The 18119-nt window shown below is 63.0% G+C and overlaps 1 protein-coding gene across 1 annotated transcript in view; it reads left to right on the top strand.

The window, feature by feature from the left end:
• Nucleotides 1-18119, top strand: part of CPSF1 (cleavage and polyadenylation specific factor 1) — a 112640-nt gene that overhangs the window by 41366 nt on the left and 53155 nt on the right. The window contains 5 exon segments of the mRNA XM_048286336.1: nucleotides 547-627; nucleotides 7766-7855; nucleotides 9282-9398; nucleotides 10309-10450; nucleotides 13784-13962. Of these exon segments, the coding sequence (XP_048142293.1) occupies nucleotides 547-627; nucleotides 7766-7855; nucleotides 9282-9398; nucleotides 10309-10450; nucleotides 13784-13962 (609 nt within the window).

Raw genomic sequence — 18119 nt, 5'->3', positions numbered from 1 at the left:
CCAAACCCAAACCCGACCCCAAACCCAACCCCAACCCCAAACCCGACCCAAACCTGACCCCAAACCTGACCCCAAACCCCGACCCCAAACCCCGACCCAACCCCAAACCCGACCCCAAACCCCGACCCCAAACCCCGACCCAACCCCAAACCCCGACCCCAAACCCTGATCCCGACCCCAAACCCGACCCCAAACCTGACCCCAAACCTGACCCCAAACCCTGACCCCAACCCTGATCCCGACCCCAAACCCGACCCCAAACCTGACCCCAAACCTGACCCCAAACCCCAAATCCCGACCCCAAACCGACCCCCAAACCCCGCCCCAACCCCAACCCCAACCCCAAACCCTGACCCTGACCCCAAACCCAAACCTGACCCCAAACCTGACCCCAAACCCCGACCCCAAACCCGACCCCAAACCCCGACCCCAACCCCAAACCCTGATCCCGACCCCAAACCTGACCCCAAACCCCAAACCCTGACCCCAAACCTGACCCCAAACCCCAAACCCTGACCCCAAACCTGACCCCGGTGTCTCCCACAGTTCCAGAACAGCCCCGAGCCCGACCTGGAGATCGTCCTGTGCTCGGGGTACGGCAAGAACGGGGCGCTCACCGTGCTGCAGGTACCCCAAACACACCCCAAAACCACCCCAAAATACCCCAAAACCACCCCAAAACCACCCCAAAACCACCCCAAAATACCCTAAAATAACCCAAACCACCCCAAACCCTCCCTGTGCTCGGGGTACGGCAAGAACGGGGCGCTCACCGTGCTGCAGGTACCCCAAAAACACCCCAAAAACCACCCCAAAACACCCCAAAACCACCCCAAAACCACCCCAAATACCCCAAACACACAAAAACCACCCCAAACACCTCAAGCACCCCAAAACCACCCTAAATACCACAAAAATCCCCCAAAATACACCAAAATACCCCAAACACCCCAAAAACACCCTAAAACACCCCAAAACACCCCCAAATCACCGCAAAAACACCCTAAACCCCCCCAAACATCCAAAACCACCCCAAAAACCTCCTCATCCCAAACTCCCCTGAACCCCAAAACCCCCTGAACCCGAATTCTCCCAAACCCCAAATTCCCCTGAACCCCAAAATTCCCCTGAACCCCAAATTCCCCTGAGCCCCAAACCCCCTGAAGCTCAAACACCCCAAATACCCAAATTCTCCCAAACCCCAAATTCCCCTGAACCCCAAAACTCCCCTGAACCCCAAATTCCCCTGAACCCCAAACCTCTGAACCCCAAAACTCCCCAAACCCCAAATTCCCCTGAACCCCAAACCCCCTGAACCCCAAAACTCCCTGAACGCCAAATTCCTCTGAACCCCCCCAAAACTCCCCTGAACCCCAAATTCCCCTGAACCCCAAACCTCTCTGAACCCAAATTCTCCCAAACCCCAAATTCCCCTGAACCCCAAACCCTTGAACCCCAAAACTCCCCAAACCCCAAAGCCTCTGAACCCCAAATTCTCCCAAACCCCAAACCCCCTGGACGCCAAAACAACCCCTGAACCCCAAATTCCCCTGAACCCCAAATTCCCCTGAACCCCAAAATTCCCCTGAACCCCAAATTCCCCTGAGCCCCAAACCCCCTGAACTTCAAACACCCCAAATACCCAAATTCTCCCAAACCCCAAAACACCCCCTGAACCCCAAATTCCCCTGAACCCCAAAAGCTCCCAAACCCCCTGAACCCCAAACCCCTGAACCCCAAATTCCCCTGAGCCCCAAATTCCCCTGAGCCCCAAACCCCCTGAACCCCAAACACGTCTGAACCCAAATTCTCCCAAACCCCAAACCCTCTGAACCCCAAAACTCCCCAAACCCCAAATCCCCCCGAAACCCAAATTCCCCTGAACCCAAATTCTCCCAAAACCCCAAATTCCCCTGAACCCCAAACCCCTCGGAACCCAAATTCTCCCAAACCCCGAATTCCCCTGAACCCCAAAACTCCCCAAACGCCAAATCACCCTTAACCCCAAACCCCCTGGACCCCAAAACACCCCCTGAACCCCAAATTCCCCTGAACCCCAAATTCCCCTGAACCCCAAAAGCTCCCAAACCCCCTGAACCCCAAATTCCCCTGAACCCCAAATTCCCCTGAGCCCCAAACCCCCTGAACCCCAAACACGTCTGAACCCAAATTCTCCCAAACCCCAAACCCCTGAACCCCAAAACTCCCCAAACCCCAAATCCCCCCCGAAACCCAAACCCCTCTGAACCCAAATTCTCCCAAAACCCCAAATTCCCCTGAACCCCAAACCCCTCTGAACCCAAATTCTCCCAAAACCCCAAATTCCCCTGAACCCCAAACCCCTCGGAACCCAAATTCTCCCAAACCCCAAATTCCCCTGAACCCCAAAACTCCCCAAACGCCAAATCACCCTTAACCCCAAACCCCCTGGACCCCAAAACACCCCCTGAACCCCAAATTCCCCTGAACCCCAAATTCCCCTGAACCCCAAAAGCTCCCAAACCCCCTGAACCCCAAATTCCCCTGAACCCCAAATTCCCCTGAGCCCCAAACCCCTGAACCCCAAACACGTCTGAACCCAAATTCTCCCAAACCCCAAACCCCTGAACCCCAAAACTCCCCAAACCCCAAATCCCCCCGAAACCCAAACCCCTCTGAACCCAAATTCTCCCAAAACCCCAAATTCCCCTGAACCCCAAACCCCTCGGAACCCAAATTCTCCCAAACCCCAAATTCCCCTGAACCCCAAAACTCCCCAAACCCCAAATCCCCCTTAACCCCAAACCCCCTGGACCCCAAAACACCCCCTGAACCCCAAATTCCCCTGAACCCCAAACCCCTGAACCCCAAATTCTCCCAAACCCCAAATCCCCTGGCCGCCAAAACAACCCCTGAACCCCAAATTCCCCTGAACCCCAAAATTCCCCTGAACCCCAAATTCCCCTGAACCCCAAACCTCCTGAACTTCAAACACCCCCAAATACCCAAATTCTCCCAAACCCCCTGAACCCCAAAACTCCCCAAACCCCAAATTCCCCTGAACCCCAAACCCTCTGAACCCCAAATTCTCCCAAACCCCAAACCCCTCGGAACCCAAATTCTCCCAAACCCCGAATTCCCCTGAACCCCAAAACTCCCCAAACGCCAAATCACCCTTAACCCCAAACCCCCTGGACCCCAAAACACCCCCTGAACCCCAAAACTCCCCTGAACCCCAAATTCCCCTGAACCCCAAAAGCTCCCAAACCCCCTGAACCCCAAATTCCCCTGAACCCCCAAATTCCCCTGAGCCCCAAACCCCCTGAACCCCAAACACGTCTGAACCCAAATTCTCCCAAACCCCAGACCCTCTGAACCCCAAAACTCCCCAAACCCCAAATCCCCCTTAACCCCAAACCCCTCGGAACCTAAATTCTCCCAAACCCCAAATTCCCCTGAACCCCAAAACTCCCCAAACCCCAAATCCCCCTTAACCCCAAACCCCCTGGACCCCAAAACACCCCCTGAACCCCAAATTCCCCTGAACCGCAAACCCCTGAACCCCAAATTCTCCCAAACCCCAAATCCCCTGGACGCCAAAACAACCCCTGAACCCCAAATTCCCCTGAACCCCAAAATTCCCCTGAACCCCAAATTCCCCTGAACCCCAAACCTCCTGAACTTCAAACACCCCAAATACCCAAATTCTCCCAAACCCCAAACCCCCTGAACCCCAAATTCCCCTGAACCCCAAACCCCTCGGAACCCAAATTCTCCCAAACCCCAAATTCCCCTGAACCCCAAACCCCTCTGAACCCAAATTCTCCCAAAACCCCAAACCCCTGAACCCCAAAACCCCCCTGAACCCCAAACCTCCCCAAATCCCCCTTAACCCCAAACCCCCTGAACCCCAAACCCCCTGAACCCCAAACCCCGCCCCCCTGAACCCCAAAACCCCCCAAACCCCTCCCCCCGTACCCCAAAAACCCTAAAATGCCCCAAAGGCCCCGCACCGCCCCAAACCCCCCGCGGGAGCTTCCCGGGGGGTCGATCCCGGTGCCAGAGCAGGGCTGGGAAGGAACCAGGGCGGCCCCAAAGGCTGGGCCCCGCCTGTACCCCCCAGGGACACCCCAAAATCTATGGGGCACCCCAAATCTATGGGGCAGCACCCCACAGACCCGCCTGTACCCCCCAGGGACACCCCAAATCTATGGGGCAGCACCCCACAGACCCGCCTGTACCCCCCAGAGACACCCCAAATCTATGGGGCAGCACCCCAAAATCTATGGGGCAGCACCCCACAGACCTGCCTGTACCCCCCAGGGACACCCCAAAATCTATGGGGCACCCCAAATCTATGGGGCAGCACCCCACAGACCCGCCTGTACCCCCAGGGACACCCCAAATCTATGGGGCAGCACCCCACAGACCCGCCTGTACCCCCAGGGACACCCCAAAATCTATGGGGCACCCCAAATCTATGGGGCAGCACCCCACAGACCCGCCTGTACCCCCCAGGGACACCCCAAATCTATGGGGCAGCACCCCACAGACCCGCCTGTACCCCCCAGAGACACCCCAAATCTATGGGGCAGCACCCCAAAATCTATGGGGCAGCACCCCACAGACCTGCCTGTACCCCCCAGGGACACCCCAAAATCTATGGGGCACCCCAAATCTATGGGGGCAGCACCCCACAGACCCGCCTGTACCCCCAGGGACACCCCAAATCTATGGGGCAGCACCCCACAGACCCGCCTGTACCCCCAGGGACACCCCAAAATCTATGGGGCACCCCAAATCTATGGGGCAGCACCCCACAGACCCGCCTGTACCCCCCAGGGACACCCCAAAATCTATGGGGCACCCCAAATCTATGGGGCAGCACCCCACAGACCCGCCTGTACCCCCAGGGACACCCCAAATCTATGGGGCAGCACCCCAAAATCTATGGGGCAGCACCCCACAGACCCGCCTGTACCCCCCAGGGACACCCCAAATCTATGGGGCACCCCAAATCTATGGGGCAGCACCCCACAGACCCGCCTGTGCCCCCCAGGGACACCCCAAATCTATGGGGCAGCACCCCACAGACCCGCCTGTACCCCCCAGGGACACCCCAAAATCTATGGGGCACCCCAAATCTATGGGGCAGCACCCCACAGACCCGCCTGTACCCCCAGGGACACCCCAAATCTATGGGGCAGCACCCCACAGACCCGCCTGTACCCCCCAGGGACACCCCAAATCTATGGGGCAGCACCCCAAAATCTATGGGGCAGCACCCCACAGACCTGCCTATACCCCCCAGGGACACCCCAAATCTATGGGGCAGCACCCCACAGACCCGCCTGTACCCCCCAGGGACACCCCAAAATCTATGGGGCACCCCAAATCTATGGGGCAGCACCCCACAGACCCGCCTGTACCCCCCAGGGACACCCCAAATCTATGGGGCACCCCAAATCTATGGGGCAGCACCCCACAGACCCGCCTGTACCCCCCAGGGACACCCCAAATCTATGGGGCAGCACCCCAAAATCTATGGGGCAGCACCCCACAGACCTGCCTGTACCCCCCAGGGACACCCCAAATCTATGGGGCAGCACCCCACAGACCCGCCTGTACCCCCCAGGGACACCCCAAAATCTATGGGGCACCCCAAATCTATGGGGCAGCACCCCACAGACCCGCCTGTACCCCCCAGGGACACCCCAAATCTATGGGGCACCCCAAATCTATGGGGCAGCACCCCACAGACCCGCCTGTACCCCCCAGGGACACCCCAAATCTATGGGGCAGCACCCCACAGACCCGCCTGTACCCCCCAGGGACACCCCAAATCTATGGGGCAGCACCCCACAGACCCGCCTGTACCCCCAGGGACACCCCAAATCTATGGGGCAGCACCCCACAGACCCGCCTGTACCCCCAGGGACACCCCAAAATCTATGGGGCACCCCAAATCTATGGGGCAGCACCCCACAGACCCGCCTGTACCCCCCAGGGACACCCCAAATCTATGGGGCAGCACCCCACAGACCCGCCTGTACCCCCCAGAGACACCCCAAAATCTATGGGGCACCCCAAATCTATGGGGCAGCACCCCACAGACCCGCCTGTACCCCCAGGGACACCCCAAATCTATGGGGCAGCACCCCACAGACCTGCCTGTACCCCCCAGAGACACCCCAAAATCTATGGGGCAGCACCCCAAAATCTATGGGGCAGCACCCCACAGACCCGCCTGTACCCCCAGGGACACCCCAAAATCTATGGGGCACCCCAAATCTATGGGGCAGCACCCCACAGACCTGCCTGTACCCCCCAGAGACACCCCAAAATCTATGGGGCACCCCAAATCTATGGGGCAGCACCCCACAGACCCGCCTGTGCCCCCCAGGGACACCCCAAATCTATGGGGCACCCCAAATCTATGGGGCAGCACCCCACAGACCCGCCTGTACCCCCAGGGACACCCCAAATCTATGGGGCAGCACCCCACAGATCTATGGGGCAGCACCCCACAGACCCGCCTGTACCCCCCAGGGACACCCCAAATCTATGGGGCAGCACCCCAAATCTATGGGGCAGCACCCCACAGACCCGCCTGTACCCCCCAGGGACACCCCAAATCTATGGGGCAGCACCCCAAAATCTATGGGGCAGCACCCCACAGACCCGCCTGTACCCCCCAGGGACACCCCAAATCTATGGGGCAGCACCCCACAGACCCGCCTGTACCCCCCAGGGACACCCCAAAATCTATGGGGCACCCCAAATCTATGGGGCAGCACCCCACAGACCCGCCTGTGCCCCCCAGGGGCACCCCAAAATCTATGGGGCACCCCAAATCTATGGGGCAGCACCCCACAGACCCGCCTGTACCCCCAGGGACACCCCAAATCTATGGGGCAGCACCCCACAGACCTGCCTGTACCCCCCAGAGACACCCCAAAATCTATGGGGCACCCCAAATCTATGGGGCAGCACCCCACAGACCCGCCTGTACCCCCAGGGACACCCCAAATCTATGGGGCAGCACCCCACAGATCTATGGGGCAGCACCCCACAGACCCGCCTGTGCCCCCCAGAGACACCTCAAAATCTATGGGGCACCCCAAAATCTATGGGGCAGCACCCCAGAGACCCGCCTGTACCCCCAGGGACACCCCAAAATCTATGGGGCAGCACCCCACAGACCCGCCTGAAAACTGTCCCTTGTTGTCTTCCCCTGTTCCTTGTCCCTGTCCCCTGACCCCATCCCTGAGCCCTGACCGCTGTCCCTGTCCCCTGACCCCTGACCGCTGTCCCTGGCCACTGCCCCCATCTCTCTGGCCACTGACCCCTGTCCCCATCCCTGACTGCCACCCCTGTCCCCATCCCTGTCCCCCCCTCTGACCCCTGTCCCCATCCCTGTCCCCATCCCTGTCCCCACCCTGTGACCGCTGTCCCCTGTCCCTGTCCCTGTCCGTCCCCCCCTCTGACCGCTGTCCCCATCCCTGTCCCCATCCCTGACTGCCACCCCTGTCCCCATCCCTGTCCCCCCCTCTGTCCCCTGTCCCCATCCCTGTCCCCATCCCTGTCCCCCCCTCTGTCCCCTGTCCCCATCCCTGTCCCCATCCCTGTCCCCCCCCATGACCGCTGTCCCCTGTCCCCGTCCCTGTCCCCCACTGTGACCGCTGTCCCCTGTCCCCGTCCCTGTCCCCCCCCGTGACCGCTGTCCCCTGTCCCCGTCCCCGTCCCTGTCCCCCCCTGTGACCGCTGTCCCCGTCGCTGTCCCCAGCGCAGCATCCGGCCGCAGGTGGTCACCACGTTCGAGCTGCCCGGCTGTTACGACATGTGGACGGTCACCGCGCCCCCCCCGCGGGAGCAGGTGTGTCCCCCGTGTCCCCCTGTGGCACCGTGTCACCCTCCCTGTGTCCCCCTGTGTCCCCGTGTCCCCCTGTGTCCCCGTGTCCCTGTGTCACCCTCCCTGTGTCCCCGTGTCACCTTGTGTCCCTGTGTCCCCCTGTGTCCCCCTCCCTGTGTCACCCTGTGTCCCCTGTGTCACCTTATGTCCCCGTGTCCCCCTGTGTCCCCATGTCACCCTCTCTGTGTCCCCGTGTCCCCCCGTGGCACCGTGTCACCCTCCCTGTGTCCCCCTGTGTCCCCCTCCCTGTGTCACCCTGTGTCCCCTGTGTCACCTTATGTCTCCGTGTCCCCCTGTGTCCCCGTCCCTGTGTCACCCTCCCTGTGTCCCCCCGTGGCGCCGTGTCACCCTCCCCGTGTCCCCCTGTGTCCCTGTGTCACCCTGTGTCCCCATGTCACCCTCCCTGTGTCACCCTGTGTCACCTTGTGTCCCCGTGTCCCCCCGTGGCACCGTGTCCCCTTCCCTGTGTCCCCGTGTCACCCTCCCTGTGTCCCCGTGTCCCCATGTCCCCCCATGGCGCCGTGTCACCCTGCCTGTGTCCCCGTGTCACCCTCCCTGTGTCCCCCGTGTCCCCGTGTCACCTTCCCTGTGTCCCTGTGTCACCCCCCTGTGTCCCCCTATGGCACCTTCCCTGTGTCCCTGTGTCACCCTCCCTGTGTCCCCGTGTCCCCATGTCCCCCCATGGCGCCGTGTCACCCTGCCTGTGTCCCCCGTGTCCCCCCGTGGTGCTGTGTCACCCTCCTTGTGTCCCCCTGTGTCCCCTGTGTTCCCCCATGGCGCCGTGTCACCCTGCCTGTGTCCCCGTGTCACCCTCCCTGTGTCCCCCGTGTCCCCGTGTCACCTTCCCTGTGTCCCTGTGTCACCCCCCTGTGTCCCCCTATGGCACCTTCCCTGTGTCCCTGTGTCACCCCCCCGTGTCCCCTGTGTCCCCCCATGGCACCGTGTCACCTTCCCTGTGTCCCTGTGTCCCCCCATGGTGCCGTGTCACCCTCCCTGTGTCCCCGTGTCCCCCCATGGCACCGTGTCACCTTCCCTGTGTCCCTGTGTCCCCCCATGGTGCCGTGTCACCCTCCCTGTGTCCCCGTGTCCCCCTGTGTCCCCATGTCACCCTCTCTGTGTCCCCGTGTCCCCCCGTGGCGCCGTGTCACCTTCCCTGTGTCCCTCTGTGTCCCCCCATGGTGCCGTGTCACCCTCCCTGTGTCCCCCCGTGGCACCGTGTCCCCCTGTGTCCCCCTGTGTCCCCGTGTCACCCTCCCTGTGTCCCTGTGTCCCCCCGTGGTGCCGTGTCCCCCTCCCTGTGTCCCCCCATGTCCCCCATTCCTGTGTCCCTGTCTCTCCCCCCCCCCCGTCCTCCTGTCCCCGTGTCCCCACCGAGGCTCTGTCCCCACAGCCGGAGGTGGCCCCGGGGGCCAGCGCGGAGCCCGAGGCGGCCGCGGCTCCGGAAGGTTCCGAGGAGGACGGGGAACGTCACGGCTTCCTCATCCTGAGCAGGGAGGACTCCACCATGGTGAGGGACAGTGGGGACATCACGGGGACATCACGGGGACATCCTGGGGACATGGGGACATCACGGGGACAGGTGGATGACATGGGGACATCACGGGGACATCATAGGGACAGGGGTTCCTCATCCTGAGCAGGGAGGACTCCACCATGGTGAGGGACATTGGGGACATCACGGGGACATGGGGACATCCCAGGGACAGGTGGATGACATGGGGACATCACGGGGACATCACAGGGACATCCTAGGGACAGGGGTTCCTCATCCTGGGCAGAGAGGACTCCACCATGGTGAGGGACATCATGGGGACATCACGGGGACATCACGGGGACATCACAGGGACAGGTGGATGACATGGGGACATCATGGGGACATCACGGGGACATCATGGGGACAGGGCTTCCTCATCGTGAGCCGGGAGGGTTTCACCATGGTGAGGGGACACTGGGGACATCCCAGGGACATCCTGGGGACATCACGGGGACATCCTGGGGACAGGGGTTCCTCATCCTGAGCAGGGAGGACTGCACCATGGTGAGGGACATCACGGGGACATCACGGGGACATCACGGGGACATCACAGGGACATGGGGACATCACCGGGACAGGTGGATGACATGGGGACATCACGGGGACATCACGGGAACATCATGGGGACGTGGGGACATCCCAGGGACGTGGGGACATCCCGGGGACGGTGACAGGGCCGTGGGGGCTCCCCTGGGTGCCACGTCCGGGCTCAATCCCGCGCCCGCGTCCCCACGTCTCTCTGCGGGGACAGCGCCCGCGTTCCGGGGGCTCCCCGCGGGGTGCCACGTCCTGGTGACGTCCCCCGATGTCCCCTGAGGTCCCCGATGTCCCCCAATGTCCCCCGATGTCCCCAATGTCCCCTGATGTCCCCCGATGTCCCCAGATCCTGCAGACGGGGCAGGAGATCCTGGAGCTGGACACGAGCGGCTTCGCCACGCAGGGCCCGACCGTGTTCGCCGGCAACCTGGGCCAGGGCCAGTTCATCGTGCAGGTGTCCCCGCTGGGGCTGCGGCTGCTGCAGGGCGGTGAGTGGCATTGGGGGCACACCTGGGCACACCTGGGACACACCTGGGCACACCTGGGACACACCTGGGGACAGGGACACACCTGGGCACACCTGGGACACACCTGGGGCACACGTGGGCACACCTGGGACACACCTGGGCCAGGGCCAGTTCATCGTGCAGGTGTCCCCGCTGGGGCTGCGGCTGCTGCAGGGCGGTGAGTGGCACTGGGGGCACACCTGGGCACACCTGGGACACACCTGGGGCACACCTGGGCACACCTGGGGGCACACCTGGGGACAGGGACACACCTGGGCACACCTGGGACACACCTGGGACACACCTGGGGACACACCTGGGACACACCTGGGACACACCTGGGGACACCTGGGACACCCTTGGGGACAGGGACACACCTGGGGACACACCTGGGCACACCTGGGACACACCTGGGGGCACACCTGGGGACAGGGACACACCTGGGCACACCTGGGCACACCTGGGACACACCTGGGGACAGGGACACACCTGGGCACACCTGGGACACACCTGGGCACACCTGGGACACACCTGGGCCAGGGCCAGTTCATCGTGCAGGTGTCCCCGCTGGGGCTGCGGCTGCTGCAGGGCGGTGAGTGGCACTGGGGGCACACCTGGGCACACCTGGGACACACCTGGGCACACCTGGGACACACCTGGGGACAGGGACACACCTGGGCACACCTGGGACACACCTGGGGACACCTGGGACACCCTTGGGGACAGGGACACACCTGGGGACACCTGGGACACACCTGGGACACACCTGGGGACACCTGGGACACCCTTGGGGACAGGGACACACCTGGGGACACACCTGGGCACACCTGGGACACACCTGGGGGCACACCTGGGGACAGGGACACACCTGGGACACACCTGGGGCACACGTGGGCACACCTGGGACACACCTGGGCCAGGGCCAGTTCATCGTGCAGGTGTCCCCGCTGGGGCTGCAGCTGCTGCAGGGCGGTGAGTGGCACTGGGGGCACACCTGGGCACACCTGGGACACACCTGGGCACACCTGGGACACACCTGGGACACCTGGGACACCCTTGGGGACAGGGACACACCTGGGGACACACCTGGGCACACCTGGGACACACCTGGGGCACACCTGGGCACACCTGGGGGCACACCTGGGGACAGGGACACACCTGGGCACACCTGGGACACACCTAGGACACACCTGGGGACACACCTGGGACACACCTGGGACACACCTGGGGACACCTGGGACACCCTTGGGGACAGGGACACACCTGGGGACACACCTGGGCACACCTGGGACACACCTGGGGCACACCTGGGCACACCTGGGGGCACACCTGGGGACAGGGACACACCTGGGCACACCTGGGACACACCTAGGACACACCTGGGGACACACCTGGGACACACCTGGGACACACCTGGGGACACCTGGGACACCCTTGGGGACAGGGACACACCTGGGGACACACCTGGGCACACCTGGGACACACCTGGGGGCACACCTGGGGACAGGGACACACCTGGGCACACCTGGGCACACCTGGGACACACCTGGGACACACCTGGGGCACACCTGGGGGCACACCTGGGCACACCTGGGACACACCTGGGGACAGGGACACAGCTGGGGACACACCTGGGACACACCTGGGGACACACCTGGGACACACCTGGGACAGGGACACGCCTGGGACACCCCGAGGCCAGCTGGGGTGACATCAGGGGGTCACACTGGGGCCCAGGTGTGTCCCCAGGTGTGACACAAATGGGGTGGTACAGGCGGAGGTGACACTGACAGGTGACACTGACGGGTGACATGGGTGACACTGACAGGTGACACTGACAGGTGACACCGCTGGGTGGTTCTGGGGGCGGGGAGTGACAGTGAGGTGACATCAGCAGGTGACACTGCGGGGGGGGGGGGGGGGGTGACACTGGGGGGTGCCCAGCGGTGAAGGGACAGTGAGGTGACACTGGGGGTGACACAGGGGTCACGGAGGTGACACGGGGGTGGCACAGGTGTGTGACACCGCTGTCCCCCCCCCCCATGACACAGCTGCACTTTGTCCCCTGGACCTGGGGTGACACAGGGGTCACACAGGGGTCACACAGGGGTCACATGGGGTGGCACAGGGGTGACACAGGGGTGACACAGGGTCACACACGGGTCACACACAGGGTCACACAGGGGTGACACGGGTCACACAGGGGTCACACAGGGTCACACAGGTCTGTGACACCGCTGTCCCCCCCAGTGACACAGCTGCACTTTGTCCCCTGGACCTGGGGTGACACGGGTGACACACGGGGTGGCACACAGGGTGACACAGGGGTCACACAGGGGTGACACAGGGGTGGCACAGGGGGTGACACAGGGGTCACACAGGTGTGTGACACCGCTGTCCCCCCCCATGACACAGCTGCACTTTGTCCCCTGGACCTGGGGTGACACAGGGGTCACACACGGGGTGGCACACAGGGTCACACAGGGGTGACACAGGGGTCACACAGGGGTCACACAGGGGTGGCACAGGGGGTGACACAGGGGTCACACACGGGGTGGCACACAGGGTCACACAGGGGTGACACAGGGGTCACACAGGGGTCACACAGGGGTGGCACAGGGGGTGACACAGGGGTCACACACGGGGTGGCACAGGGGGTGACACGGGTGGCACAGGGGGTCACACAGGGGTCACATAGGGGTCACATCGGGTGGCACAGGGGGTCACACAGGGGTCACCCAGGTGTGTGACACCACTGTCCCCCCCCATGACACAGCTGCACTTTGTCCCCTGGACCTGGGGTGACACAGGGGTCACACAGGGTCACACAGGGGTCACACGGGGTGACACAGGGGTCACACAGGGTCACACAGGGGTGACACGGGTGGCACAGGGGGTGACACAGGGTGACACAGGGGTCACACAGGGGTCACACAGGGGTGGCACAGGGGGTCACACAGGGGTCACACAGGGGTCACACGGGTGACACGGGTGACACAGGGGTCACACAGGGGTGACACGGGTCACACAGGGGTCACCCAGGGGTGTGACACCGCTGTCCCCCCCCATGACACAGCTGCACTTTGTCCCCTGGACCTGGGGTGACACGGGTGACACACGGGGTCACACAGGGGTCACATGGGGTAGCACGGGGTGACACAGGGGTCACACAGGGGTGACACGGGTCACACAGGGGTCACCCAGGGGTGTGACACCGCTGTCCCCCCCCATGACACAGCTGCACTTTGTCCCCTGGACCTGGGGTGACACAGGGGTGACACAGCGGGGTGACAGCGCCGTTTGTCCCCCCCGCAGTGACACAGCTGCACTTCGTCCCCGTGGACCTGGGCTCGCCCATCGTGCACTGCGCGGTGGCCGATCCCTTCGGGGTCCTGCTCAGCGCCGACGGCCACCTGGCCACCTTCACCCTCAAGGGGGACACCTACGGCGGCCGCGCCCCGCGCCTGGCGCTGCTGCGGCCCCCCGTGTCACACGTGAGTGTCACCCGCGTCCCCAAACCATCCCCGACATTGCCTGGTGCCATCACCGACACCTCCAGTGTCACCCGTCAGTGTCACCCGCGTCCCCAAACCGTCCCCAGTGTCCCCAAACCATCCCCGGCCCCGCCTGGTGCCATCACCGACACCTCCAGTGTCACCCGTCGGTGTCACCCGCGTCCCCAAACCGTCCCCGACCCCGCCTGGTGCCATCACCGACACCTCCAGTGTCACCCGTCAGTGTCACCCGCGTCCCCAAACCGTCCCCAGTGTCCCCAAACCATCCCCGGCCCCGCCTGGTGCCATCACCGACACCTCCAGTGTCACCCGTCGGTGTCACCCGCGTCCCCAAACCGTCCCCGACCCCGCCTGGTGCCATCACCGACACCTCCAGTGTCACCCGTCAGTGTCACCCGCGTCCCCAAACCGTCCCCAACCCCGCCTGGTGCCGTCACCGACACCTCCAGTGTCACCCGTCAGTGTCACCCGCGTCCCCAAACTCCCTCCAGCGTCCCCAAACCATCCCCAACCCTACCTGGTGCTGTCACCGACACCTCCAGTGTCACCCGTCAGTGTCACCCGTGTCCCCAAAGCCCCCCCAGTGTCCCCAAACCATCCCCGACCCCGCCTGGCACCGTCACCGACACCGCCAGTGTCACCCGTCAGTGTCACCCGCGTCCCCAAACCGTCCCCAGTGTCCCCAAACCGTCCCCGACCCCGCCTGGTGCTGTCACCGACACCTCCAGTGTCACCCGTCAGTGTCACCCGCGTCCCCAAACTCCCTCCAGCGTCCCCAAACCATCCCCAACCCTACCTGGTGCTGTCACCGACATCTCCAGTGTCACCCGTCAGTGTCACCCACGTCCCCAAACCATCGCCGACCCCGCCTGGTGCCATCACCGACACCTCCAGTGTCACCCGTCGGTGTCACCCGCGTCCCCAAACCGTCCCCGACATTGCCTGGTGCCATCACCGACACCTCCAGTGTCACCCGTCAGTGTCACCCCTGTCCCCAAAGCCCCCCCAGTGTCCCCAAACCGTCCCCGACCCCGCCTGGCACTGTCACCGACACCGCCAGTGTCACCCGTCAGTGTCACCCGCGTCCCCAAACTGTCCCCAGCGTCCCCAAAGCATCCCCGACATTGCCTGGTGCCATCACCGACACCTCCAGTGTCACCCGTCAGTGTCACCCGCGTCCCCAAACCGTCCCCAGTGTCCCCAAACCATCCCCGGCCCCGCCTGGTGCCATCACCGACACCTCCAGTGTCACCCGTCGGTGTCACCCGCGTCCCCAAACCGTCCCCGACCCCGCCTGGTGCCATCACCGACACCTCCAGTGTCACCCGTCAGTGTCACCCGTGTTCCCAAACCATCCCTGACATTGCCTGGTGCCATCACCGACACCTCCAGTGTCACCTGTCAGTGTCACCCACGTCCCCAAACCATCCCCGACATTGCCTGGTGCCATCACCGACACCTCCAGTGTCACCCGTCAGTGTCACCCGCATCCCCAAACCGTCCCCAGCCCCGCCTGGTGCCGTCACCGACACCTCCAGTGTCACCCGTCAGTGTCACCCGCGTCCCCAAACTCCCTCCAGCGTCCCCAAACCATCCCCAACCCTACCTGGTGCTGTCACCGACACCTCCAGTGTCACCCGTCAGTGTCACCCGTGTCCCCAAAGCCCCCCCAGTGTCCCCAAACCGTCCCCGACCCCGCCTGGCACCGTCACCGACACCGCCAGTGTCACCCGTCAGTGTCACCCGCGTCCCCAAACCATCCCCAACCCCGCCTGGTGCCATCACCGACACCTCCAGTGTCACCCGTCAGTGTCACCCGCGTCCCCAAACTGTCCCCAGCGTCCCCAAACCATCCCCGACATTGCCTGGTGCCATCACCGACACCTCCAGTGTCACCCGTCAGTGTCACCCGTGTTCCCAAAGCCCCTCCAGTGTCCCCAAACCATCCCCGACATTGCCTGGTGCCATCACCGACACCTCCAGTGTCACCCGTCAGTGTCACCCGTGTTCCCAAAGCCCCTCCAGTGTCCCCAAACCATCCCCGACATTGCCTGGTGCCATCACCGACACCTCCAGTGTCACCCGTCAGTGTCACCCACGTCCCCAAACCGTCCCCAGTGTCCCCAAACCATCCCCGGCCCCGCCTGGTGCCATCACCGACACCTCCAGTGTCACCTGTCAGTGTCACCCGCGTCCCCAAACCATCCCCGACATTGCCTGGTGCCATCACCGACACCTCCAGTGTCACCCGTCAGTGTCACCCGCGTCCCCAAACCATCCCCGACATTGCCTGGTGCCATCATTGACACCTCCAGTGTCACCCGTCGGTGTCACCCGCGTCCCCAAACCATCCCCGACCCCGCCTGGCGCTGTCACCGACACCTCCAGTGTCACCCGTCGGTGTCACCCGCGTCCCCAAACCATCCCCGACCCTGCCTGGCGCTGCTGCGGCCGCCCATGTCACGTGTCAATGTCCCCAATGTCCCCAAATGTCCCCAATGTCCCCAATGTCCCCATGGCAGCAATCCCAGGTGACGGCGCTGTGCCTGTACTGGGATGTGTCCCCAAATGTCCCCAATGTCCCAAATGTCCCCGATGTCCCCAAATGTGCCCAATGTCCCCAAATGTCCCCGATGTCCCCAAATATCCCCAAATATCCCCAAATGTCCCCAATGTCCCCAATGTCCCCAAATGTCCCCCTGGCAGCAATCCCGGGTGACAGCGCTGTGCCTGTACTGGGACGTGTCCCCGATGTCCCTAAATGTCCCCAAATGTCCCCAAATGTCCCCAATGTCCCCAATGTCCCCAAATGTCCCCAAATGTCCCCATGGCAGCAATCCCGGGTGACAGCGCTGTGCCTGTACTGGGACGTGTCCCCAATGTCCCCAAATGTCCCCAATGTCCCCAAATGTCCCAAATGTCCCCGATGTCCCCAAATGTCCCCAATGTCCCCGATGTCCCAAATGTCCCCAAATGTCCCCGATGTCCCCCCAGCAGCAATCCCGGGTGACAGCGCTGTGCCTGTACTGGGACGTGTCCCCCATGTCCCCAAATGTCCCCAAATGTCCCCAATGTCCCCAAATGTCCCCAAATGTCCCCCCGGCAGCAATCCCGGGTGACAGCGCTGTGCCTGTACTGGGACATGTCCCCCATGTCCCCAAATGTCCCCAAATGTCCCAAATGTCCTCAGTGTCCCCAATGTCCCCAAATGTCCCCCCAGCAGCAATCCCGGGTGACGGCGCTGTGCCTGTACTGGGACGTGTCCCCAATGTCCCCAAATGTCCCCATGGCAGCAATCCCGGGTGACAGCGCTGTGCCTGTACTGGGACGTGTCCCCAATGTCCCCAAATGTCCCCGATGTCCCCAAATGTCCCCAAATGTCCCCAAATGTCCCCAATATCCCCAATGCCCCCCCGGCAGCAATCCCGGGTGACAGCGCTGTGCCTGTACTGGGACGTGTCCCCAATGTCCCCGATGTCCCCAAATGTCCCCAAATGTCCCCAGTGTCCCCAAATGTCCCCAAATGTCCCCATGGCAGCAATCCCGGGTGACGGCGCTGTGCCTGTACTGGGATGTGTCCCCAAATGTCCCCAATGTCCCAAATGTCCCCAGTGTCCCCAAATGTCCCCAAATGTGCCCAATGTCCCCGATGTCCCCAAATATCCCCAAATATCCCCAAATGTCCCCAAATGTCCCCAATGTCCCCAATGTCCCCATGGCAGCAGTCCCGGGTGACGGTGCTGTGCCTGTACTGGGACGTGTCCCCAAATGTCCCCGATGTCCCCAAATGTCCCCAAATGTCCCCAAATGTCCCCAGTGTCCCCAAATGTCCCCAATGCCCCCCCGGCAGCAATCCCGGGTGACAGCGCTGTGCCTGTACTGGGACGTGTCCCCAATGTCCCCGATGTCCCCAAATGTCCCCAAATGTCCCCAGTGTCCCCAAATGTCCCCAAATGTCCCCATGGCAGCAATCCCGGGTGACGGCGCTGTGCCTGTACTGGGATGTGTCCCCAAATGTCCCCAATGTCCCAAATGTCCCCAGTGTCCCCAAATGTCCCCAAATGTGCCCAATGTCCCCGATGTCCCCAAATATCCCCAAATATCCCCAAATGTCCCCAAATGTCCCCAATGTCCCC

Source organism: Corvus hawaiiensis, chromosome 26, assembly GCF_020740725.1.
Source record: "Corvus hawaiiensis isolate bCorHaw1 chromosome 26, bCorHaw1.pri.cur, whole genome shotgun sequence".
In the NCBI taxonomy this organism is placed as follows: Eukaryota; Metazoa; Chordata; class Aves; order Passeriformes; family Corvidae; genus Corvus; species Corvus hawaiiensis.
The sequence above is the reverse complement of the archived record's forward strand: the minus strand, read 5'-3'. Positions and strand labels throughout refer to the sequence as shown.